The sequence below is a fragment of the Emys orbicularis genome, chromosome 6, assembly GCF_028017835.1.
Source record: "Emys orbicularis isolate rEmyOrb1 chromosome 6, rEmyOrb1.hap1, whole genome shotgun sequence".
Lineage (NCBI taxonomy): Eukaryota > Metazoa > Chordata > Testudines > Emydidae > Emys > Emys orbicularis.
In genome coordinates this window covers 69,559,103-69,585,394 of record NC_088688.1, presented here as the reverse complement: position 1 = coordinate 69,585,394, position 26,292 = coordinate 69,559,103, and the positions used below count along the sequence as shown (strand labels likewise).

Here is a 26,292-nt window from a genome sequence, read left to right as displayed (position 1 = left end):
AGCAGATTACAGTAGCTTCTTCCATGTCTGTTTTTATTTTCCTTATTTCAAGGTCTGCTATTCTTTATCATAGCTGATACATAGCTCTGAATGATTCCTAAGTATGTATAACAGAGCAGCGAGGACTGTAGACTAACTAGTTCAGAACAGACAGCTAAAATGGATTGACAGTGATTCAATTACTATTAATGAAACTTAATTTCTATAGCATATTTAAGTGCACTACATCATAAAACTATCCCCCAAGGTTTACTGAATTAAGAAATAGGGTCCCTGCGGCATCCTCCAGCCAGTGAGTATGAATGACAGCTCCCTCATGGGAGCCCTAGGTAATTTGAAAAACCAATTCAGTCCACTTCCTGGTCTCTGAGCTTGCTGAGTCTCTCACATACAGCCATGTAGGAGATTTTCTACAATCCTGGAGCTGTATTAACTAAAGCATTCAATGTGGCCACCAGTGGGGGACTTCAAGGGCTTGAGAAATCAAGAATTGTAGGGCTCAAGGAACAGTCTGCTCATTTGCATGAATTGCCTGCCCACTGGGCAGCTCTGTAACTGTCCAAACCAGGAAGCAGGTATTTTGAGGGGAGAAGCTTGAGCAGACTCACTTTATGATAAGGCCACAAATTATTTTGTTCTGGATCAGGGCTTTATTTATCTCTGGACTAGGATTGCACCATTATAGCCATTCTGATGTATTAATACATGTTTAGTTCAAAATCATTTTCATAGTGGAAAAAGGAGTGGACACTTAAACAGATATCAAGAATATCCAGAGTTATGATTAATGATGCATTTTGTGAAAGAGTTACTAAACTTCATGCTTCAGGGTTAAGCCAATTTCTAGCTATTAGAGAAAAGGATGGGACATAACATGAGGGGTAGATTACTCCATATCTGCCTACTGCTGGAGTCATACACGTTCTTCTGAAACAGCTGGTGCTGGCCACTGTCAGACGATACCTACCTGTGGCAGTTCCTGTGTTCCTATAATATACATCATTTAGCCCACAGAGCAGCTAATCAACAATCTATATGAATTTAGTAATTTCTCAAAAATAGATTTTTCCCCCCATCACTAGACTATAACAGTTTTTAATGAGCTTAGAAGCTTAGCATTTGGTCATGTAAATTTTTCATGCATTGATCATGTTAATTTGATCCAGTTTAATTAGTGAATTATTACAAATCCTACATCAAGATTCTGACACTCATGTGGAGTCCCACAAAGTCACGAGGACTCCCTGGTGGCACAGGGCTCTGCATTAGCAGATCCTGATACAGGTTTGTTGCCTAAAGTCAGTGTTTAAAAAATTATAACCTTTTAAAAATGGTTCTTATTCTAAACAGAACTCCAACTTGTAAACAAAATAATGTTGGTCCTGATCTTGCAGACTGATAAATACAAGTAGAGATTGACATTTACCACAGAGTCCTATTGGAGTCAGTGGGACTGTGCTTGAATGTGGGGCTCTGACTATGCAAATCAGATTCAAGAGTTAGGACGTTGGCCACTTAAATGTTTTCCAGGATACCCAAAGTGTGCCAGTCCACATTATTGATGAATAACCTGTGTTATTTAACCTCACAGACAAACTACAGCAATTCTACTTTTTGTTAATAGTCCCAGAAGGCTGAGGCTTTGTTTTCATAAAGCTAATCTCAGTCTGAAGTGAAATCTTAATAAAACTGGTTTATACTGTTAATGCTGGCTCAAACGCAAGCTTAAATGTAACAGCATAGGCAGGGCCACTAATTTTAATTACTTCAGAAGCGACAACTTTGGGTAATGAGCACTTCATAATACATAAAAGCCCCAGAGAAACAACAATAGCACATCTTCTGTTGACTGGATTCTGAGATTTTTTTGGTCCCGTTGTGCGGAATATATTAGAGGCATTTGTAGCATTGTATTTTGTATGAAACTAGAATGCTGAGCAAGTGTTGTGCTGAGTAAAATTCTAAGACAAGTCTGAGTAGAAAACCAAAGACTAACTTTTCATTCAAGAGATCTTATCTATGAAATTCACTTAATTTTTTTCTTAGTCCTTCTTGGATTCTGACCCATCAGTTCAGTTAAAGCTTGAACAAAAAGAAAATATGATTCAGCACTTTCTTTGGCATAGTCTTGTTGTTTGGGTTTGTGTACACAACAACTCTTCTCGACTAGATGAAGTGCTTCAACATCTTCTGTTCTATAAGGAAGAGCTCCACCAGAAAAACTGGTAAGGATAACTCTATAAATGTGATATAGTTCTTATGGAACCAACCTTTGTGCTTAAATGTTAATCACACTTAAATTGCCTATGAAAAAGATTTATAATCTCAGTGCCAAAAGCAGAAGCAATTTATGTACTTTGCATTACTTCATTTTATCAATAAATTGTTCCTACCTTTTTCGCTAGAAGCACATACAGATATTGTACTAGTTTGTCTTTATTAAATTAGTTATTGATAGGAACTTCATTCCAGCATTTTAAGTTGCCTTAATTTTCCAAGTAGTTAAACAGCTGAAATGAAGTGTGCTATCCTTCAGGGAAATATATCAAGCTTCGATTTTGGGGGAGGGGGGGGGGGGTTTATTCCTTACTTGTGAAGTGTGACCAAAACTAATTTTGAATGATTAAAATTAATTTTGCGTGGGAATGATTTCCTGAATGATTCTGTTAATTTAAGCATCAGCAGGCAAAGTCAAGCTTTAAATCTGGGCTGTGTTTAGCAGAGCTACAGTATTAAATGAGTGTGTTGTTTTATTTTTATTTTTTAAGAAAATTTTTGAAAAAAAGAAGTATCTGCAAAAGTGATGCAAGGTATATGCTCATTCATAACCAAAAAAATCTAGTCTAAAACATAATAGGAGGTTGCCCTGGGAACCAGATGTAAGCTGCCCTAGAGATTAGGGATGTTCTGTCCCAGGGTATTGGTTTAGCTGTGTAAACTCCAGTGAAATGGGACAGTGAATATAACAGACCTCTCAACAAGCATGATTTTTCCCTTTGTTTTGTTCTTGAGCCTTAGTACATAACTATAATGGAAGAAGCAGAAGAAAGGGTTACCTAAACATAGAGTCTGACAGAGGAAGGCTAACTCAGGCTGTAACCCAGCCCCCTGACAACAGGATGTGAAGCTCTGAGTCCTCAGAGCAAGGTGGGGACTGCAGGGGGCCCCTTGTCCTCCTCTTCTCCTTCCCCCTGCTTACAAGATAGCAATTTTTATAGTTTCTCTCATTCTCTCCAAGTGCTTGATTGGCTCTTCAGTTTCCAGACTACATTACTCCATTATAGAAAGGAACCAAACAGCAAATGGGTGGGTTTGCCGATGTAGGGTTTGGGCTTGAGCCTATCTCTACACAATAGTCAGACGCTGTATATAATGTAATTATGCTGCTGAGCAAATGGCCACATAATTTACCTTTTCACCAACATGACACACAAATCTCTGCACAATATAAGACCACAAAAATCATCCTGCCACTTCTAGCTCCTCATCTTGCCCACCCACCCTTTGTCATTAATTTCCATATCTGTGTTACTTTGTTTGTCAGTGGCTTTGTACACTGTTGTCCTTAAAAGGACAGAGTGGGAAGAAGAGAGAAAAATCTGTCCAATACAGAGGGCAGCACTAAGACTGAAAAAGGCCTTCACGGTTACCCTTTCCTCAGATGTAGTTGGAAGTAAGAACTGAAGGTGCCAACCAGAGCACCTAAGCCACAGAGGAAGGCAGCTGTCAGGCAGCTCTTTATCGTATAGAAGTGGAGCTGAGGATACCTAAATGGCAACCACTTCTTCTTGCAAACCTCCTCCATCTTCCTCAAGACAGTTCTTCAGAGCCTCATGCCACTGCATGCTCCCTGTTCTTGGGGACCACTAAGCCCTGCAGGAATGGGACTTCTTTTCTGCAATGCAAGGCAATGACATTCATTTTTATTTTTATTTGGGGTGACTTATTTTTAAGTATTTCAGTAAAACTAAAGATTACCAAATGATTTAGTAATCAGTTAAAATCTCCTTATTTCTAGCTGGTCACCAGATTCAGTGCAACTCTGCCGTATAGATCACGTGGCCTGACTGCACAACTTCAGTCCAATATGCTACTTAGTAGAAAGAGCCTTGATAAGGGGTACTGATAATACTGGGAAGACTCAGAGAAAAGTTGGGAGGTTTCAGAGTAGCAGCCGTGTTAGTCTGTATCCTCAAAAATAACAGGAGTACTTGTGGCACCTTAGAGACTAACAAATTTATTAGAGCATAAGCTTTCGTGGGCTACAACCCACTTCTTCGGATGCATATAGAGTGCACTCTATATGCATCCGAAGAAGTGGGTTGTAGCCCACGAAAGCTTATGCTCTAATAAATTTGTTAGTCTCTAAGGTGCCACAAGTACTCCTGTTATTTTTGAGAAAAGTTGGGCTAGATCTTTGGCCCAGCCCAAGTCCCTTTTGTGTTGCTCCAGCTATCATGGGCCAACAAAATAGTCCTCAGAAACTGTTCCTGCCAGTGTAAGTTAGACGCAGCTCTGTGTTACTTTAATCTTCACGAAGACCGAACCAGCCCCTGGCTGCCCCCAGGACTGGGTTATGGGGTGGAAAAGTGGTGTAAACACCTTTTTCACACTACCCACTCCAGCTGCACAGAGCTCTCTATGTTTAGAGCATCTTGTTTCTATGGAACTTTTTGGTTCTTTTTATTGCTAAACCTGGCAGATACAATGCAATATAATAGATTAACACAATGTAATACATGCCAGTGAAGTGCGTAAGAATCACCTAGAAACAGTAATTTCCAAAGATGTGTAGCATCAGCATAAAAGTATCAGTGTATAGCGCTGAAGAACTACAAAGTACTTGTGTTATAAATTACTCCTTTTAAAGCCAATAATAAATACAGGCCAAATTCATAGTTTCTAAAATTGAATCTATTAGCCATTTAATCAGTCTCTGTACATAACCTCTGACGGGTGAATTTCACCCTTAAGAGACTTCACTGCCATTTTTTTCTGTTATTTATTATTTGTTTATGATAGTGCCCTATACGTGTGAGGGCTAGGCACTGTCTAGATTTTCAAGAAAGAGCAGTCCATACTCTGAGACTCATGGTCTAGGGACAGATTAGGGTTATAGATTCCAAGGCTGGAAAGGACCATCGTGATCATCTAGTCTGACCTCCTGTATAACACAGGCCATAGAACTTCCCCCAAATAATTCCTAGAGCATATTTTTTAGAAAAGCATCCAATCTTGATTTTAAAATTGTGAGTGAAGGAGAATCCACTATTACCAGTGGTCAGTTGTTCCAGTGATAATTACACCTTATTTCTAATCTGAATTTGTCTACTTTCAACTTTTTAAATATTAGTAAGCCAGTTCCACTAGCGGTAGCAATAAAATAGAATGAGTTTTCGTTGAACAAGTGAAAAAAATTGCTTCACAAATATAACTATTTCACTCTCTGCTTTTGGCTGTTTTTTTTCATTTTTGGTTTTATTATCTTTTAGTAAGCACTAGTTCCTTAAGGAGAGTGGTTGAGCCTGAGTTGTTGCTTTTTTGTCTGTGAAGTATAATAGCTTAAATTCACTTTACCACAGCAGTAGCTGTAAAGTTTGTGTTTAATGTGAGTGTTACTCTAACCTCAACAGCTCTCCAGTGTTATTTACTGTTCAAAGATTTTGGTCTTAAATCTTTAAGAATTACTGTAAATTAATTCTGCTCTGCAAACACTTAAAATTCTGAAACAAGCCAAGGAGCAAGGATTCTCAACCACTTTCAAAGTGAAGACCACTTCTTAAGAAAGTGATAATGTTGTTGAGTACATTCCCTCCCAGTCATGATCCTGTATCATCTCTACAGCATCTACAGGACTTGGTGAATTTGTACATGTATTTAATAGTTTTAAGATCAAATATGTTTCTTTTTCCAAAGCATGTCTCTAATCTCCAATGTCTCTGCACACTGCCTCTGCCCAGAGCACTGGCTTCGCAGCTCCCATTGGCCAGGAACCGCAGCCAATGGGAGCTGTGGGGGCAGTGCCTGCAGGTGGAGGCAGCGCACAGAGCTGCCTGGCCCACCTGCCTAGGAGCTGAGCAAGAGGGATGTTGCCGCTTCCGGGGAGCCCCCCAGGTAAGCACCGCCCAGAGTCTGCCTCACCCCATCCGGTGCCGCAGACCCCTGCCCCCTCCCACACCCAAACACTGCTGCTGCTGGGCCGGGGGGAGGCGGGGGCACGGTGGCCCAAGTCTGTTGCAGCAGCAGCCAGTGCGACTGGCACAATGGCTGCCTGAGCTGCTCCTGAGCCAGGCGCACCGGCCGCTGCAGAAGTCACGGACTCCGTGACTTCCGTGACCTCTGTGACAAATTCGCAGCCTTAATGAGGGGGTCTAAAATGATTGTTACCACTCAAGAAAGAGATCTTTGAGTCATTATGGATAGTTCTCTGAAAACATCCACTCAATATGCAGCAGCAGTCAAAAAAGCTAACAATGTTGGAAATCATTAGTAAAGGGATAGATAATAAAACAGAAAATATCCTATTGCCTCTATATAAATCCATGGTATACCCACGCCTTGAATACTGTGTGCAGGTCTGGTTGTCCATCTCAAAAGAGATACATTAGAATTGGAAAATGTACCAAAAAGGGCAACAAAAATTATTTGGAGCATGGAACAGCTTCCATATGAGGAGAGATTAATAGGATTGGGACTTTTCAGCTTGAAAATGAGACAACTCAGGGAGGATATGATAGAAGTCTATAAAATCGTGACAGCTGTAGAGAAAGTAAATAAGGAAATGTTATTTACTCCTTCTCATAACACAAGAACTAGGGGTCAGCAAATGAAATTAATAGGCAGCAGATTTAAAACAAACAAAAGGAAGTATTTCTTCACGCAATGCACAACCTGTGGAACTCTTTACCAGAGGATGTTGTGAAGGCCAAGACTATAACAGGGTTCAAAAAATAATTTGATAACTTAATGGAGGATAAGTTCATCAATGGCTATTAGCCAGGATGGGCAGGGATGCAAAACCATGCTCAGAAGTGTCCCTAGCCTCTGTTTGCCAGAAGCTGGGAATGGGTGACGGGATGGATCACTTGATGATTACCTGTTCTGTTCATTCCCTCTGAAGCACCTGGCCTTGGCCACTGTTGGAAGACAGGATACTGGGCTAGATGGACCATTGCTCCCAGTATGGCCTTTCTTATGCTCTTAAATTGAGAGGATAGCATTCTCTAGGGGTATCCCAGGATCCTTTGCTTCATCTCTGAGCGGCATGCATCCTGTTATTGTTTTTGCTGTGAATTATGGGAAGCTACATGGGTTTACATTTTAAAAAATCCCATAAATCCACTGTCTCCACCCCATGCTTCTTGTTTGTACTGGTTCACACCATTTTCGAATTGCTGTGGGCCAGCATGATCCCAACAATGTTCTGTACTACTATGGTGACAACCGTGACTATGCCCAGGCTGCTTGGGCTGTATTACAGGACTCGGGGTTGGACAGATTCAGCACTGGACTTTGCCTGTTACACCACTGAGCAGATGATGCTGAAGCAGGAGAATATTCTATGGCAGCAGCAGCTCCTCCAGCAGCAGGAGGATACTCTGCAGCAGTGGCAGCAGCCTGAGGCAGAGGACCAGAAGACAGAAGACTGTATACAGCATACAGTACCATTTATGGGCCTGGGAAATTAGGTTGGATTGGTGGGAGAGAATCGGTCTGCAGGGCTGGGACGAGCAGTAGTAGCAAGAGAATTTCAGGATAGGGAGGACTACCTTTGAGAGTTGTGCAGAACTGTTCCTGGAGCTTCAGTGGCAGCATACCAACATGCAGTGCCCTATACTCATGGAGAAATGGGTCACCATTGGCATCTGGGAAGCTGGCCATTCCAGAATGTTATTGGTCTGCAGCCAACCAGTTGAGCATGAGGAGATCAACTGTTGAGGCCATTCTCATGCAGGTCTGCTATGCCATTGGTGAAGTGCTGTGTAATCAGGTCATGAAGCTGTGTAATGCTCAGAAGATTGATGGCTTTGCATGCATGGGGTCCCAAACTGTATAGGTGCACCCCCCCATCCCCTGCCAGAGCACAGAATTTATAAACAGATGTATTTCTCCATGGTGCTTCAAAGACTGGTGGACCACTGCAACAGGTTTACAGGCATAAATGCAGAGTGATCTGGGAGGATCCATGATGCTAGGATCTTTTGGAACTCAGTAGTATTTAAATTAATGGAGAGAGGCTCCCAGGACCACTGTGAACATTGATGATGTGGAAGTTGGTTTGGTTATTCTGGGAGACCTGGCTTATCCCCGATGCTCTGGCTAATGAAGCTATATAGAGGCTGCTTGGACAGAAGGAAAGAATATTTTAACTATTGTCTCAGTAGTTGCAGAATGGTAGTCAAGTGTGCATTTGGCTGTTAAAAGGCAGATGGCACTGTTTATGGAATAGGTTTGAAGCAGCAGAATTTTTTTTCCCAACCATTGTAACTGCAGGTTGTGTTTTGCACAATATTTGTGAGAGTACAGAGGAAAGCCTGAAGAGTAGGTAGGAGGCTGAAGAACAGAGACTTGCTCGGAGGTTTGAGCAGCCAGCAAGGTATCCCAAAGAACATAAACAGCCGGGGGAATGCTGGAAGGGATGCCTGTTCGTGTTTTGAGTCCCGTGGCTGAACATGTTAGCCCATGGAGGTGGTACTGGGATGCAGACATCGCAAGCACTGGAGTATTTAGTGTTCCCTATGTGCTTTTGTAGAAACCATGCATTATTTCATTGTTAGTTAAATGATTTTCTGTGTAACTGCAATGATGACTCATAATGGATGGTCTGTGAAGAGTTTTTATTACAAAACAATAAAAAAAATCAATAATAAAGTTTTAATGAAACCAATGGAAAAGTAATATCTTTGTAGTTGGAAATATATTTAACTAACCAATCTATAAAATAACCAGCTATACACAAACCTTTAATGAATGCAACAGTAAGAACATTTCAAATACATCAAATGGGGGGGGGGGGGCATAAAGTTACAGGCGAGCAAACACCGGGCCTTCGGAACTTCTTGTCTGCATGGGTTCTGGGTTAAGTGCCGCAGCTCTAAATTATCAGTGGTATTGCAGGGCTTGCTGCGGGGATGCAGTGGTTAGGGGTTGCTGCTGGTCCCAGTAGCCAGCATTGTCCAGGGGCTGAAGGACATGGCTGGATTCCAAATTATGGGACTGCAGGGCCTGCTGGCCTAGCAGCAGCATGTTTTGCAGGAAGACGTCTGGCTCAGGATCATATCCATCAGCTGCCTCTGCATCTCTGTCTTTTTCCATGCTCTCCTTTGCCATGGTGATGCTGTCGTTAGCCACAACCACTCTTTCCCTGGGCATTGAGACACTGTCCTTGGCCATTGTCATGATCTCCTGGGAGAGGTGCATTTCTTTCTCCCACTGGGTCCTCACCTATTGGCTCCGCCTCTCAGTCAGCCTGGTTTTCCTGTGTGACTCAGCCATGAGTTCTGCAAACATGTTGTGAGTCTTCCTTTTTCTCCACGTCAGGCTGGCCAGTCTGTCAGCAGTAGATAGAGGCCCTGTTCTTGATGGTTTGGCTGTTGCAGGTGCTGTCACTATGGGAGTAGGGGAAAAATAACCCAGACACTTGTTCATATCCCAGGCAAGTCATGAGAGCTTTTTTAAAAAGTATGTATATGTGATTTTACCCCCTGAGACTCTTCCCATTCTTTGGCAGAAACTCAGAGATAAGTGGCCTGCATGTACAGAGGGTGCCTGGTTCATTTGGATTTCTGTATATTGGATCTGCTTTCACGCTGGTAGGGATGGGGTGGTCAGAGCTATGTTTCCAGGTTGCTTTTGCAGTTTTGTTTGAGCGCTGGAGGCCCTCCTGTGGTGTTGGAGGTATAAAAGGAGATTGGGGAGGGGGTGTTGTTGGGGGCGAGCTAGATAGTAATCCCTTCTACATTCCCTTTAGGCTATCCTCCTGACTCGCAATGATGTTAGGCTGAGGCAGGTGACAAGGAGGTTGAGAATGGCCTTTTTCAAAAAGGCAAAGGGTGGACCAGTGAGAGAGGCTGTAAAGCTATTCACCAGGATAGTTCCCTAGAAGTGCTGCAGGATTGGAAGGGGCTTGCAAGCTATATCGGGACCATGGGCATGCAACTATTCTCTATAATATGCGAAACAAAACCGAGCAATTTCTCAGTCTTAATTTCTGCTGCATCTCCCTGGTAGACATGGAGTAAGTGCAGAGAAAAGAAGAGAGGGTTCTGGCATGATTTTATAGGGTATTTGTACCTCAGCGGGGAGCAGTACTGTTTGTGCCTTGACCAGGCATCCAATGTTCATTTGTGTCTACTGTAAACAACAAGAACTAAGCAAATTTCTCTTCCTGTAAGCAGGGTCTCAATACACTGTTGAATTTTACACTAATGAATGCTTTCATTATTTGAATCTGCCGCAAGAGGGTGGGTGGAGAGGGGGAGGAATTCACACTGTGACTGTACTCTGCTGGCAAGTGCCATTTTGAAACAGCAAAAGACAGGGAGATGGAGGCTCTTAGCTCACAGCTGCCAACAATAATATTAAACGGTAAAGATAGGTACTTACATGCCAAAGTTCCCTTCCGAGGAATCTGACTCTTTTGGTCCCGGCCTGGGTTTCCAACTGGGACTCTGGCTCAGCCAACGCAGGGAAGGAATCAGAGTCCATTGCAGCAGGGCAGGACTGGGTTTAGCTTTCCAGCTGGCTGTTGTCAGGGTGCTGAGTAGGCAGGCTACTCATCTGGTCTTAAACTGGACAGTCCTGCTTTTCTAAGGTTTGTCCCCCATCCAGTACTGAGACAAAACCAGATGTGGTTTAATCTGATATTGGACAGGGGATGCCATTTTGAAGAACGTGCAAGGTCACTTCCACCCACTCAGCCCATATCCCAAATGTCACCCACTCATGGCAGGTAATAGCCTTGACTGATGGGTAATAGCACAGAAGCTGGCCAAGGAGAACATTCGAGGTCACCAAAGAAGGTATCTGGGACAATGGGGTCTTTCGAACACTGGGTGGAGAAAGAACACTGACCAACGAAAATAGGGAGGGAGCGGTGCTTTGCAGGAGCCCTGGCCAATGAGTGTGAGGCAGGGTAGAACTCTGGGGTATGTCCAATAATGTGTTTTGGGGGCTGTACCCAGTGGCAGCAGTGGCCAGTAGATGACGGGTGTGCGGTGGCTATGTAGCGAGCAGCTTGGCATGCAGTCCCGGGAGCTGTTGGCTGGAGGTGGCGAGAGACTCGGATCAGGGATATGGAGGAATGCACTCTTAAAAATGGTGTCACCTGTGCAGCATGACCTTGCACACACCATGTGTGTAAGGTCAGACACAAGGGAGGTGAGGTCACATCAGTGAGGGTGGGACATAGTGTCTCTGGAAGTACCAGAACATCCAGTATTCCAGGAATGAGTGAGTGACCACCCTAGTCCTGAGTCCCAAAAAGATCCCATCTCTCAGCGGGCAGCTTTTCTCCAGCATCCTTTCAGTCATCCCCCGATGGGTCGAGCTGGTCAGCCTCAGTGGGGGTGAGGGGAAAGTGCGGGCAGCAAGCTCCTAATAGAGCCTGGGATGGGTCGTACTGTAATTGTGTAAAATCCTGTCCAGTGCATCAAAAAAATCTTCCTCTGGATTCTCTTTTTATCTCATTTCAATGTACTTTCTCCTGAGCTGCTTGTTCTTTATTTGAAACTGGTCAGCAACCTGGTCATGACCCCTTGCAGACATCTCCTTTGCACTGTCCACAGAATGGTTCTTAATCCTGTGGCTGGCCATAAGAGCTTCCTGAACCAATGCTTCTCCTAGATGACAATGAGATCCGGGGTCTCAGCATGGCTCCCCACAGCTGCAGGTGGCATGTTGTGGGCCTTCTGGACTGCAATCCCAGTTGTATTGCCAGAAAGATACACTCGGATCCAGGAGCAAATGGGCAAAATCTGGCTCTGTGCCATGTTTTAAAGGGGGAAAGGCCATCCTGGGAACTTGATCAGTGCAGTAAGAAGACAGGTCAGTAACGGTCAACCTGCAAAGCCGTTGGAAGCATGCAAAAAGTGGTGCACAACAACTGCATGCACATGAACAAAAGACTGAACTAATACAATTAGAATCAAACCTAGTCCACTTTGCAAGAGTTCCCAATAAATGCAGAGGTAGTGCACAGTGATGAGTTGTGTCATGTGTATGTGTGTGTTCTCAAACTGGATTAACTCATTTGATCTGGTGTAAATCCCCTATGTAGACCAAGATGTGGACAGTAATTGATCCTGGAATAATTTTAAATTTCTTCTTAAAATCAGTGTCTCTGCTAATACTTTTAAATCCCCTTTTCTTTGCATATATGGAATAGAGACTTCTGGCCTCTTTCTTTGTAAGGTTTCAGAGTAGCAGCCGTGTTAGTCTGTATCCGCAAAAAGAACAGGAGTACTTGTGTCACCTTAGAGACTAATAAATTTATTTCAGCGTAAGCTTTCGTGGGCTACAGCCCACTTCTTCGGATGCATAGAATGGAACATATATTGAGGAGATATATATATATACATACATACAGAGAGCATGAAAAGGTGGGAGTTGGCTTTCCAACTCTGAGAGGCCAATTAAGTAAGAGAAAACTTAATTGGCCTCTCAGAGTTGGTAAGACAACTCCCACCTTTTCATGCTCTCTGTATGTGTATATATATCTCCTCAATATATGTTCCATTCTATGCATCCGAAGAAGTGGGCTGTAGCCCATGAAAGCTTACGCTCAAATAAATTTGTTAGTCTCTAAGGTGCCACAAGTACTCCTGTTCTTTCTTTGTAAGGGCATTTTCTTTCCTGGACAGCCTCAGATCACCACTAACATTGTCTTTTCAATCAGTGTTGCTATAATAGAGATATGAAGATATGTGCTATAACACTATTCATACATAGGTGATTCAAAGAATGGTTTTATAAAAATCTTCACAATAAACAATGTAACAGTTACAAATGAAATTATATCAAGTGTAAACTCAACTGTGGCTCATTTTCCCCCTATTTTACCCTTATGCTGCCAGGAATAAATCCTCTCCCTCCTTGGTATTTATACTTTTCAAACATTTGTAGCCTCTTAATATATTCTCCCACACACACACACACACACCTCTTTAACTGTTGCTCAGCCAATCTGTACTGTACTTACATATTTAGGTCTTTTAATCTCTCTCAAAAGTCAGTTCCTCAGGGCCCTGATCATTTGAGATTCTTTTCTGAAATCCCTCCAGTTTTTCATATCTTTGATAGTGAGTGAGGTGTCCAGAACTGAAGACAATATTCCATGTGCACTCATATCAGAAACACGTAGACAGGATCTATATAATCTCTGCTCCATAATGTGATGTGACTGTGTATGCAACTCATGTTTTAAATAGCTTTTTTTTTGCTACCATGTTGCATTGCAAACTCATGTCTAATTTGTTATTCACTATCACATTTTGGAAAGGAATAATGCTGAAAGTGACCAAGTTTCTGCCTTGCATTACATATCTGTGTTTCAGATTATTCTCCCCTCAATATATTTGCTTGAATTTTACAAGGTGAATCATTTGGTTATTTTTCTGACCAAGTTACTAACGTCTCTGCATGCCTTTGTATTTGTGTCCTTACTGATCTTTACTCCTTCTTTTAGATCACTTAATGAAGATGCTGAACAAAACTTGACATAAACATTGATTTTTCTGCAGCTCAGCGTCTCCCACAATTCTGAGACATATGGACTGTTCTTCTTTCTGCTGCTGTGGGAGGCAGTTCAAAGCTGTAGTACAGCCCATGCTAGCCAGCCACATTCCCTTCTCTGGCCTGCTGCCAGATCTTCTGCCTCCATAGCAGCAAACTGGCAGTTCAGTTCTCTTTGCCAGCTTATTACTTTATCCATATTTTCAGACAGTAGTCAGCAGCCTTTCTCCTCCATCTCCTGGACTGGGTATGGCACAGTCAGGTGGACTCTGCCACCTCAGGTGGTCTCAGCCAGCCCAGCACTGCAGCCCCTCACTGTCAGATCCTTTTGCTCCTTTTCAGGCATAGCAGAGCTGTCTCACAAGCACCGAGTTAAAACCAAGTGGTGGTGTATCTGTAAGGAAGCTATTATAAACTCTTTGGAGGGCAAATTGTGCCCTGCCTGTTCTCAGCCAACAGATTCTGGTACTGCTAGGGCACAGGAATGTTGGGTCCACACCCTTGCCCCAAGAAACTGTGATTCCAAACAGAAAAGTCTGATTTGGAGACACAGACCAACCAGAGTGAGAACTTGGAGACGCCAATGACAAGGAGGACGTCATCTGACCCAGGACAGAACAAGACCTAAAAGACACCCCCCCCCCATCCTAAATTGGTCATAAATTCATTAAGGAGAGAAATGACACTCACACTCAGCTCCCCTTCTTCCCAAATTGAATCAGGGAACTCTGGCAATGAAACCCTATTCCCCAGGCAGGGGGAGTGCAACCCTGAGGGGGAGGACAGTGAGAGAGAGATATCCAGAGGGCTGAAGGCACTGTATAAAACAAACTGCAAAAGACCATGCCCTAGAAACAGCTGGGTGGCAACCACTGAAAAGTTGGCCAAAAAAGGCTAAAAAATTCAAAAAGAGCAAAAAAGGGAAATAAAAGGTATATAAAAAGATAACATATAGCAGGTATTCATCCTCTGCCTCAAACACCTCCTCTTTTACTGAGGAAGGGGACCTCTCAGATTGAGGCTCTGAGCAGAACATGGGGGGGGGGGGGGAAGGTAAAAAGGTTTTGGCCCTCTGAAGCATTTGAAACCTTGTGCAAAAAGGTCACATCCACAATCCAGATCCAACCTAAATAGGTGCTAGAAGATAGGTATCCCTTTAGGCTTGTCTTCTAAATCCTCTTCGGAGACAGCAATACCACTGCATTCATACTTCAAGGATGTGATCAGAGAGGAATGGGAAACCCCTAATAAGGGCAAACACATAAGCAGGTATACACTTAGGTATTACAAATTGCAAGAGCCAAAAAAAATGCCATTAGATATACCAAACATTAGTGCTGCAGTGGCATCTCAGGTAAAATATATAGTAACACCATATGAAGGGGACTGGGGATTTCTTTCCCAAAGATCCAACTGATATAAAGGTAAAAGACATCCTAAAGAAGGAACTTTGAGGCTTCATTGACCACCCTTGGAGCATCTCTGGCAGCTACATGCTTTGCAAGAGCCACTGTGTCCTGGCTGGATGTCCTTAGTGCTATGAAAGAGACCATCCTGACTTCCAGTCTACTCTTACGAAAATTTCCCTAGCAACAGCTTTTGTCGATGCGTCAATGGATGCAATGAGATTTTCAGCCAGGGACATGGCATCCAGCTCAGCAACCAGATGCCACATCTGGCTCCACAGCTGGAAGGTTGACATTCACTCCAAAAAGTCCTGTGCTTATCTAAATTCACAGGCTCTCTTTTCTCTGGGGAAGAACTAGACAAAATAGTGGCAGAAAGCTCTGCCAAACCAAAACAATCCCTCCTCTCAGTGCTCTAAAGAGGAACTACAAACCTAGCAACAAAGATTGTCAGTCCTCCCAAATAAAGATACCAGAGGAAAGACAGCAGATAGATATGGGGAAAACCCTGGAACGGGATTGGGTGGCAAATCCAGAGGTGGTCCACTGCCTCTAAGAGCCCAGTACGACAACAAACAAACATATCTCCACCCAAACCTGAATCTGCAAGGCAGAATTCTCCACTTCTCAGAATAATGGTTTTGATTGACCACAGAAGTGGGTGAGAGAGGTGGCATGTTGCAGATACTCCTCGAACTAAAGCCCCGCCCTATCCCTTTTTCATCCAGTCCCCCATCTCAAAACAACAGTTCACTACTCGTACCCATCACTCCAATTTGGCTTTTCATCAGCCCCTAGGGTCTTCACCAAGATGCCTGTGGTAATAATAGCCATACCTTACGTCTCAGGGCACTCATCTGTTCCCTTTCTAGATGACATCTTCATTAGAGCTCCCACCCAAGCAGTGGCACTCAGTGCCACAGTCTGGATGCTGACTCTGCTTCAAGCATATGGATTTATGATAAACACCAAGAAGAGTTCCTTGATTCCCTCCACAAAGATAGTTTACCTGGGAGTGGAAATAGAAACTTATGCTCAAAGGTCTACAAATCACTGGACAAATACCACGAGATCCAGTACCTGATATCCATGTTGCTAAATTATGCAAGGCCGACCATAATGTCTATAGCTACTGGGCCTCGTGGTTTCATGTTCAGAAATCAATTCATGAACAAGGTCCCATATTATGTGCTTCAGGGCTTTTCTCCTGAAAGTATGGAACTGTTCACCTGGAAGCATGTAAGATGAGATACTGGATCCAAGCCAGGTGCTGAACTCTGTAATATTGTGGACAATCCCACAGAATGTCTGCAAGGGACTTCCCACATGCCTTCCAGATCCGCATATACTCACAACTGATGTCAGCCTGCTGGGATGGGGAGTGCATCTGAGGAACAGGACAGTGTAAGGCACCTGGAATCCCAGAGAAAGGAACAAGAACATCAACCTATTGGAGTGCAGAGCTGTCAAGCTAACTCTACAGAAGTTCCAGAACTACCTAAAGAGGAAACGTTCTCATCCAGCTGAAAAAAACGACCACTGTGGTGTGTATCAACAATAAAGGGGAAACCAGGAGTGTAACTCTGCATGCAAAATTGATGGAGATAGTGGAATGGGCAGAGAGGACTCTTCTTTCCATAAAAACAATACACATAAAGGACATCAGAACTAAAAGGCAGTCCGGCTCAGCAGATGCACAGACAACAGCTCAGAATGGTGCCTGAATCAGAAATTTTTCTCTCTGATTTTGCAGTATTTCAGCAGGGAAGCAGACCCCAACTCCCTGGGGATGGATGCTCTTTTGCACAGATGGCCACAAGACCTGCTATTCACATCCCCACCTTTTCACTTCTAGGAAAGGTGATCCAGAAGATAAAGCAAGAAGCAGCAAAGGTGATAATGCTAGCTCTGCACTGGCCAAGGAGGCCAAAGTTCTCCGATCTGATAGAACTGAAGTTAGAACCACCATTGCAGCTACCAGTGAGACCAGACATCCTTTACCAAAGTTCAATCCTTCATCAAGACCCAGACCATCTACAACTGACAGCCTGGCTTTTGAGAGGGAAGTGTTAGCAGCACTTCCAAAGTGCTTGGAACTCTATTCTTCTCCTCCAGGCAAGCTTCAACACTAAACGCAATCTGGACTAGGTTTAGCTTGTGGTGTTGAACACAACAAAAATCCCAAGGATCCTGGTATCCCAGTTATCCTGGGCTTTCTTCAGGAAGCAGATGAAAAAGGACTTTAGCCCAACACAACAGTGCACCAGGTGTCAGTTATAAGTAACAACCTATTCTCAGGATCCTCTGATTCCTTGACAGAGAGCCCTCAATTATCTTGATTTCTCTGAGTAGTGAGACTGGCTAAACTTGCAGTTAGATAACAATGCACCCTTTTGAGCCACTGAAATTAATATCTCTTCTACCTATCCATCAAAACCTGTTTTCTGGTAGCCATCACGTCTGCTAGATTAGTTTGTGAACTAGCAGCTGTATCCATGCAGGGTCCCCACTGTGTGTTCCATGATGACAAGGCCGTGTTAAGAACCCCAGAATCATTCTTCTCTAAGGTGAATTTGTCATCCCATGCCTCAGAGGAAATCGTTCTCCTTTCATTCTGTCCAAAGCCATGGCATCCAACAGAAAAGATGTGGCACTCAGGTGTTCAAAGAGCACTAAAGATCTATACGAAGCACACCAAAATCGACAAGAAGATTGGGCTCCTTGTTTGCCTTCGTTCATCCAGAATATCAAGAACTCAAGATATCCAAGCTGTCACTAGCTAGATGGATCGAGCTATGCTTCATAGAAGCATACAAGATGTCAGGTACTCTTGTTCCACATGGAATCAAGGTACACTTCACAAGGTCTATGGCGATTTCTTGGGCAGAAAGAGCTTGTGCTTTCCCTGCAGAGATCTGCAGGGCAACAACATGGTGATCAGTTAACATCTTTATTAGGCATTTTAAAATGGACTTTCTGTTCTCTGTAGAAGCCTTCTTTGTCAGCAAGGCGCTGCAAGCAGTGGTCCTATAATAGCATTGCCATTTTGGGCAATTAACTCAGCGTGGGCTGGGGCCAGGCATTCTGTTTTTCTAATCCCTCCTTGTTTCTGTTCACTGATCCCCATACATATCATAATTGCAGGAGATACTGAGCTGCAGAATGGTAAATTTCTTATCTGATGATTTGCTTTCTGCAAGCAGCATCTACCACAATTCTATCCACCCTGGATGGCTTCCTAGCCAAAGGAATTTAATTTTGACAGTTAGGCTTGTAGACTACTGTACATAGTTTACTGGTTGGCACTGAAGTTATTGTTACTAATCATATTCTACAAGTTTTTATACAGTATTGGGATGAATCATCTGGCAGCAGGCCAGAGAGGGGGTTGTGACTATCACAGGCTGTGCTACAACTTTGAACTGCTTCCAGAAACTGCAGACAGGAAGGGATAACCCATATATAACAGAATTGTACCATTCTGCTAGCAGTGTCTCCCACATTTCTTACCTGATAATTTCCTTTCTTGTGCCTTGCTAGAAACCTCCCTCCAATTTGATTCATTGTTAGTTAACATTACTCTTTGTTTGCCTGTCAGCAAATTATGACAAATCATATTTTTTCTCCCTTCTAGTTAGCCAAATAACTCCTACGTCACTGGTAGGGCCAACATGTTGGCCCTAAGGGTTAGCAGAGGAGTGGACTAGATATCTCATAGAGCTTTGCTAACACTAATTTCAATTACCATGAAAACAGTTTATTTTTTCCATTAAACGAAGTGATATATATCATTATCTAATGCCTTATTCCCCACCATTTGAACAGAAACCTAGTACTTTTAAGATCTAGCAGTGAACTACTTGTTACCAGTACCAAAATGTTCAATCCATGAATGATGTCAAGGTGTAACAGAACTAAGACACCATTAAAGCATAGAGCTAGTTCATCTGCCTTTACTGTGGATCCAGAAAGAAATGTGATAAGTTTGTGCTTTTCCAGGGCCTGGGTATTGTCAGACCTTTACATTAAACTCACTAAATCTCCATAAATCTGTGGTACACTTTCACTTGCTCTCTAGACTTTGATGTTAACTGGTTCCAACAAATGCCTGCATTTATTGACACTAATTGGTTCTAGCAAACCAGGACACTAATTGCTTCTGGCTAGCCAATATTTTAAAAATCCATTATTATTTTATTTTGTATTAACGTTTTTTTTTTGTCTTGAAATATCTAGGTTGGATTCTGTATTAGGTTTGTTGGTCCTTGGAGAGGCTGCCAAATTAAACTTGTCCTGCTTGAAGGTTTTAATGGATCTAGTGAGAGATTTTATTTCAAGCTCTGTGTCTCTTCAGAAGCAGGTAACAACAGTACTAATTTAGATGTAGCAAGAAAATGTGTTTGTTGCAAACACTAAATTGGATAGAAACAAAGCATTTATTTTCTTTACTATTTAAAACTGAAGGTCATGCTATTCTTAGTACAGTATTTTGAGATGGGGATAGAATGAGCAGACCAGTTATTTCAATAGAATAAACATCTGGAAGCGTAACTCTCCTATTCTTTAACCACTATGCATGTCTGGTGAATAATTATTTCCTCTGCTATATTATGCACTCACTTCTGGGGCATTAATGTGACTAAATATGACATTAGATTATAGTATACGACTTTGCTCCTATTGTATAGTATACAGTTCTTTTGTTAGAACTTGGATTTTGTCACAAACTCTCTAGGTATTTGATGGAAGTTTTATATTTCTACTAATAGAAAGACAACTGCATGAAAAATCTATCATCCTGGCGCTGGGAAATTGGCTACATATACACCACTGTGCTCAGAGACATTTGTTTAAGTGGTATTACCTCAGATTTACAAAAGACAGCTTTTCTTGGATTCTGTGATTGTACAAAACCACCTAAGCATCCAGAAGAATTAAGTGGAGCAAGTTTTTTTGACCTTTTGCACTACAGTCCGTCACATGATCCACATGACTGTAAGTACCAAATAAGAACCCCCACCCCCTCCCACACACACATACTCCTGCCAATTTTACAAATATGGTAAGCACATGAAAAAAGTTCAGCTACAGAAAACTCAGTTTGATGCCCAGTCTTCACTTCCCTGAATATTTGGGGATAATTTGCTGCTTATTATTTGCCCTATGGTGTTCTACTTAATATAGGTAATATAAGAATCCAGGTGTATTAACTATATTGTATTTACATTGTAATTATTCTGAGTCATATATTCTTAGATGAATAAGTGGTAGTTACAGGTATCAATGAACAAAAGCAAAGCACAACTGCACTGTAATGTCAATGTAACTACATGGTAAATTACAATATATAGTATACTATTCCCAGCTCTTCCAATGGCCTGCTGCATGACCTTAGGCAAGTCACTTAAACTTCCTTGCCTCAGTTTCCCTATCTGTAAAACAAAGGTAATAATACTGACCTCCATTTGTAAAGTGCTTTGAGATCAACTGATGAAAAGTGCTCCATATAAAAGAGCTAAGTATTATTATTCTTATCTGTGACCAAGAAATTAAATAAATAATGAATAAGAAACTAGAAACAGAAGCTCCTCTCTCTTTGTGTAAACTCTCAAAATCACCCATTACCAATTCTTTAACACCTTTAATTTATTTTACACTGAAAACATGGCATAGGGTGCAGAAAAGATTAATATATAGTAAAACCTCTCTCTTTCTACCAACATCAGTTTAATATATAATCTTGACAGCTAAATATGTGGACACATGACTCATATGTGCACACAAGTGACTGCATGACTGCGTTTGCAAATATCATGATTGCATACACAGTTATACCATAGTTACATACAAACTGGATAAAGATAGAAATGGCTGGTCACTTAATTATCCTTGGAATGTGCAATTGCAGGATCAGTGTCTGCAAATGGAGGACTTGCACACACTGTCATGGAAGCACTGTTGCATATGCATATTATGTGCACATATCTGGGCTAAATACTTGAGTTTTTAGCCTAGTACATATGGTAGATTGGAGTGATTACATACTTTTCAAGGAAATAAAGGACAGGTTAATAGAAAAATACAGGATAAAACTTGTTTTTACGGGACAGCACTTCACAATATGGTATTCATGGACCAAAAATCATATATTAGTATAATACTGTGTGACCCCTTTGCATTATTATTACTTTAAAACATGCTTTTTATCTTATCAGATGCTTCTTAGTAGTTCTCCTGAATTTACAATAACTCAGATAGCATGTTACCATTAGAAGTTTTAGCTACCCAGAGAACGCTATGTCCATGACAGATGCCAATGAAATCTGAATGAGTATAAATATTTTAATTTATTTTCAACTCTAAAAATTAATCTCCTTCATTCCTCCTAACACCACTTTTCTGTCACTACTGTACTACTCCATTTATACCTTATGCATAGTACACAGATATGCATTTATTGCAGGTAAATTATCATCTCCCTCTTTTTAACCCCCTTTCAAAGTTACTTGCTCACTGCTCAGATCAATCAAAAGGCTTATGTCTCTTTTTGTATCTCCTCCTAGGAAAGGTAGTAGTCCTCTGACTCCTTTTGTCATCGCTTTCAGAATCCATTCTCCTTTTCTTTTTGTCAGAGGTGCTCAGGGAAAAAATGCATTACACAAAAAGCCTATTATTAACCATAGTATTTCTCTAATAGTCCTATGCATCCTAAATGATCTTCCCACATAGCAATGTCAGTGACATCTGTCATAAAAATAAAGCCAAATATATGTATTTTTCATTTTGGAGACATTCTAAAAAGCCTCACCACCTTTACTTATCAGGCTTAAAAAAACGTTATAAAAATTAACTTCTTAACAGCACATCTGACCTGGATAGGTAAAACTTCACTGTTTTTTTTTCTTCCTGATTTCCTTTTGAGACTATAAGAAATGCACTGAACTCGGGGGACTGAGGAAAGAGGGATACAAGAGAGATCTGTTACAACCTCTGCCTCTCTAATGCCTTTCTGGTATGTTGGGATGTATCATCACAACACACCAATCACTGCTGGTGCCATTAAGGAACTTCCATGTATGTTTCGTTCCACAGGGAAGCCCCAGAGCTGGGTGAGATTTGGAATTAGGAACCAGCCTGAATTCAGCAAAGACACAAGAGATCAAAAGATGGGGGGAGTCAGGGTCAAGGCTTGTATTGGAAAGGAGTGAGAAACTGGCCTGGCCTGGGGATACGAATGATTTTGGATTCAATTTTGGGGGAAACTAGAGGTATAGATTTTTTTAAGGATATATCGGGGGAGGGGGGAAGAGGGAGGAAGGTTAAGTCAGTTGAACCAAGCAAATCATGTAAAACACTCAGATACTACAGTGAAGGGCATGATAAGGAAGTCTAGGTAGATAGAAAAATAGATTTTAAAAGGTTCAGGAACAGTGTTGTGGTTTGAACCACTTCTTATTTGATAAGAACTAACTGACCATCTGTAGTGTTCACGTCCCATGAATAATTTAGGCAAAAATGTGCATTGAAGGACAGTGAAACCTGAGGACTAATTGACTGAACCCGCTTACCTGGAAACAGGCAGATGGACTCTAAGCTAATAATTATGTGCTTAAGAAAAAGTACCATGGAATTGTTAATGAACATACGTCAGAATATGGGCTTTACGTCTCTTCCAAAAATAAATAAATAAATAAATAAATAAATAAATAAATAGGACACTCACGGTAGCACCCTACCAATAATCACACAGTGTTAGGGCATTGTTTGAGAATTCATTCAGGGCAAAGAGTGACATCTACTGAATGTCTTACAGCTTCTGGGTTTTTCCCTAGAGGTCTCCTATCAAACTAATGACCACCTTGGGCCCTGCTTAGCTAGTTAGACACGATGAGATGATATTCCGAGGCTCTCCATATAAACACAGTATATACACATACATCTGTAGATTTATTGCTTACGATGGGACTGAGATACTGGGCCTGTCAGAGTTCCCAACACAGGGCACAATGCCTGTCTTACCACTTTGTTGAAAAGCTGAGCCTTCAAATTTTTCCCGAGCTGGCATGGAGCAACATTATCTGGATTTGAACACCCTTTGGTAGCTCACAAAATAACTGAAGATGACAGGTCTCCCATCCATCATCACTGTCTCTTCAATCATAGCAACAATTGCAGAGCTCTTGTGAAGTGGTTATTAAACTCTAGCTTTGAGAGCCTGTCCTCTGCATTTACACCAGGATTGCTACATAGAGACTCCTGAAGGCTAAAATCATGATCAAGGGAAGATATAAAAAACAGAGAAAAGTGTCACATTGATTTCTGAAAGTAAAAGAGTAGACCTTTTCGAAAGTTATACATTCCTACCTCTTTTTTTTATCCTCAAGAGAAACTATCACTGGGGAATGAGCATGCTAAAATCAAATCAAATCTTTTTTTTTCTTTTGGACACTATTAACTGAGAACATTGTGATTGGGTTTTTTCTTCTCTTGTTATAAAATGGGTTTGCACTTTTAGGAAATTAAGGTAGAATATAAAGATTTATCTTAAGTCAGTGTAAATCTTCAAAACATACTACTATGTTCCTTCACCACAGAAGACAGATCCTCAGGAAGAGATACAAATAGCAGCAATGAGAAAAAGGCAAACCAAAAACACTGTCACCTTGTGGTAATACACATAACATAGCCCTAGAACAGTTATGTCTCCATGATACAGAAACCTATTACTGCATATACAGTCTACTTGTATTTTAATATACACATTACATATACAGGTCTATTGACCAACTTGATCTCCCCCTAGTTAAAATTTTCCAACTTGGTATGGCCAACTACACCTTCCAGGACTCTGCCAAAACCTCAAGCAATAGGACTATACACCTATTCAATCTAGTGGAAGGCATCCCAAGGGGAGATACATATAGTAATCTCAATAGATGTAGAAAGAAAACTCATTATAAATACCTATGGCAGTGATTCTCAACTTTTTTCATACTATGTTATAACAGAAATTTTTTTTAGTAGCCTTCCTCCCATAAGTTTCAGCAGCCTCTCCCATCTCACCATTCAGAAAGTGAGGGTGATAGCAACTCTCTGTGATTTAAGGCCAAATTCTGAAATCCGTACACAGTTTTCATTTAAGTCTTACTTGGACAAACTCCTATTCAAGTCAGTGGGAAGTCTCTTTCTGTATCCAATCCAGTATTCCTGATGCTGCTGGGAAATCACACAACTGGTTACCATCAAGAAGGTAGCTCTGTTCTAGCCTACCCCAGTTCTCAGCTTGTGTAGGTAAAGGGATGCCTCAACACATTAGCTTCACTACAGCAGCTCTCTCTTCACCACCTCAGTTCTTCAAACCTTAGCTAGCCATTTCTCTGCTAGATTATGCTGGGACTCTTTTCTTGTCTCTTCCTCTCTCCTGCACCATCTCCAGAAGCAGCAGGACCCCTGCTAACCAACCCCTCCCTCCATCTGGGGGGCTTCATTGCCATCCTGACGAAAGTGGCTTTGCCTGGTCTGCTTCCACACTATGCATGCAGTTGGCCCCTATATCTCTCAGTGCTCGTGGCTTGGTGTCAATCCACTCTGTCCAGGAAGGGCCCACTCAGCGAGACTGCCAAGATGTCCAACAAAGATGGAGTTGGGTGGGCTCTGCTCCTCCTGGGTGTGTCTTTTTTCCATGTTCCCAATGTGTTCCTTGGCCTCACTTTTGGCAGCCCCGTAGAAGATTTCATTGGAACAGCTAGTAATGCTTATGGCCAGAAGAGGTATTTTCCTAGTCTGTTGTTCTCAGATCAAGTGCTGACATTCATATGGGCATCATTATCTATTCCAGCTAAGGTTTGCAGTCAGTCCAGCTGTATGTCATTTGTTTCAGTCAGCACATGAATGTTTTATAAATATTCATAACTGCTGATTGTGTGAGGACAGGTATATGAATACTGCCACAAATCCTGGACTTGAGTTCAGCTGTCCCGTTACAAATATTCCTCTGAGCCAACTTGTCTTCCTTGAAAATCACAGGCGTCCACAAGTGAAGAAACAGAGACCAACCAAATCAAAATATATAGGGGCGAAAAAAAAGTAGGCCAACCCAATCACTTGTCTGCTCTTGACTGCCTGGCCTGTCAACACAACAAGTGTTGACACACAACACAACAAGAATTTGTTTGGGGGTCAGTTGGTGAAATATTTTGTTTTGATAATGGCAATTTTGAGAGAATTTTTTAGACTTAAGAAGTACGTAGTCTTGTATGAAATGCAGCTGCCCTTAAAAATCCCTGTGGCTGCATTTTTCTGTCAGCAATGGTGTCAGAATTAAATAACAAATGTCTAGGAAAATATTGATCTGAATGTTGCAACACTGAGTTTCACTGCCTATATCACAGCAATTTGCTATCTTTCCTGTACAGTTCAAACAGTTGCTAAAACTATTAATCACTGTTGTATATAATTAGGTAGTGTCAGTACTCTCCTAGGTGCTTTACAGAAATGTGGGAAGACAAACTCCCTGCCCCAAGCGTTTACATTCTGAATAGGCAATATATAATTGCAGGGGAGATAGGATGGGATTTAACAAAAACCTGTATTTAACTAGTCAAGCACAGAACACATCAGGTTAATTCCATGATTTAATATATATTTATTTATCTCTGCAGGGTGGAGTGGAGATTACGTGCCTTTTGATAATGTAAACTGTTGCCAAGTTTTTAAAAGTTGGGTGCCTAAAGTTAGGCTTCTAAATCCATACTTAAGTCCCTAAATAAGTGACCTGATTTTCAGAAGTGCTATTTTGAGGGTTTAGGTGCTGTTCCTCTAGGAGTACATATACATATAGGAGTACATTTCATTGTAACTAATTTACCTAAGTTTCACACAGAAAGTAAATTCCTGAGCCAGGATAAAATCCACATCTCCTGCTTTACTCCCTGTTGCCTTATCTCCTGGACCATTCCATTTTTTTTCTAATTGCATATTAGGATTTTTTCCTATAATGTTTATGTAAAAATACCTCTAGAAAGTTTTTAAGTGACAAAGTTAACACTTGCTGAAGCTAGCACAACTGCCTTTCAGGAAGGCATAGAGAAAAATCAATTGCCATTTTGCCTGTGCTCATGTTATATCTGAGAATTTATAAACAGTGATTAAGACT

The 26,292-nt window shown here is 41.6% G+C and overlaps 1 protein-coding gene across 1 annotated transcript in view; it reads left to right on the top strand.

Annotated features, from left to right (window-relative positions):
• The window catches only part of TMEM232 (transmembrane protein 232), a 131,096-nt gene that overhangs the window by 41,225 nt on the left and 63,579 nt on the right, over window positions 1-26,292 (top strand). The window contains exons 7-9 of the mRNA XM_065406769.1: window positions 2,047-2,225; window positions 19,374-19,497; window positions 19,907-20,132. Coding sequence (XP_065262841.1) covers window positions 2,047-2,225; window positions 19,374-19,497; window positions 19,907-20,132 — 529 coding nt within the window. The remainder of the gene's footprint in view (window positions 1-2,046; window positions 2,226-19,373; window positions 19,498-19,906; window positions 20,133-26,292) is intronic.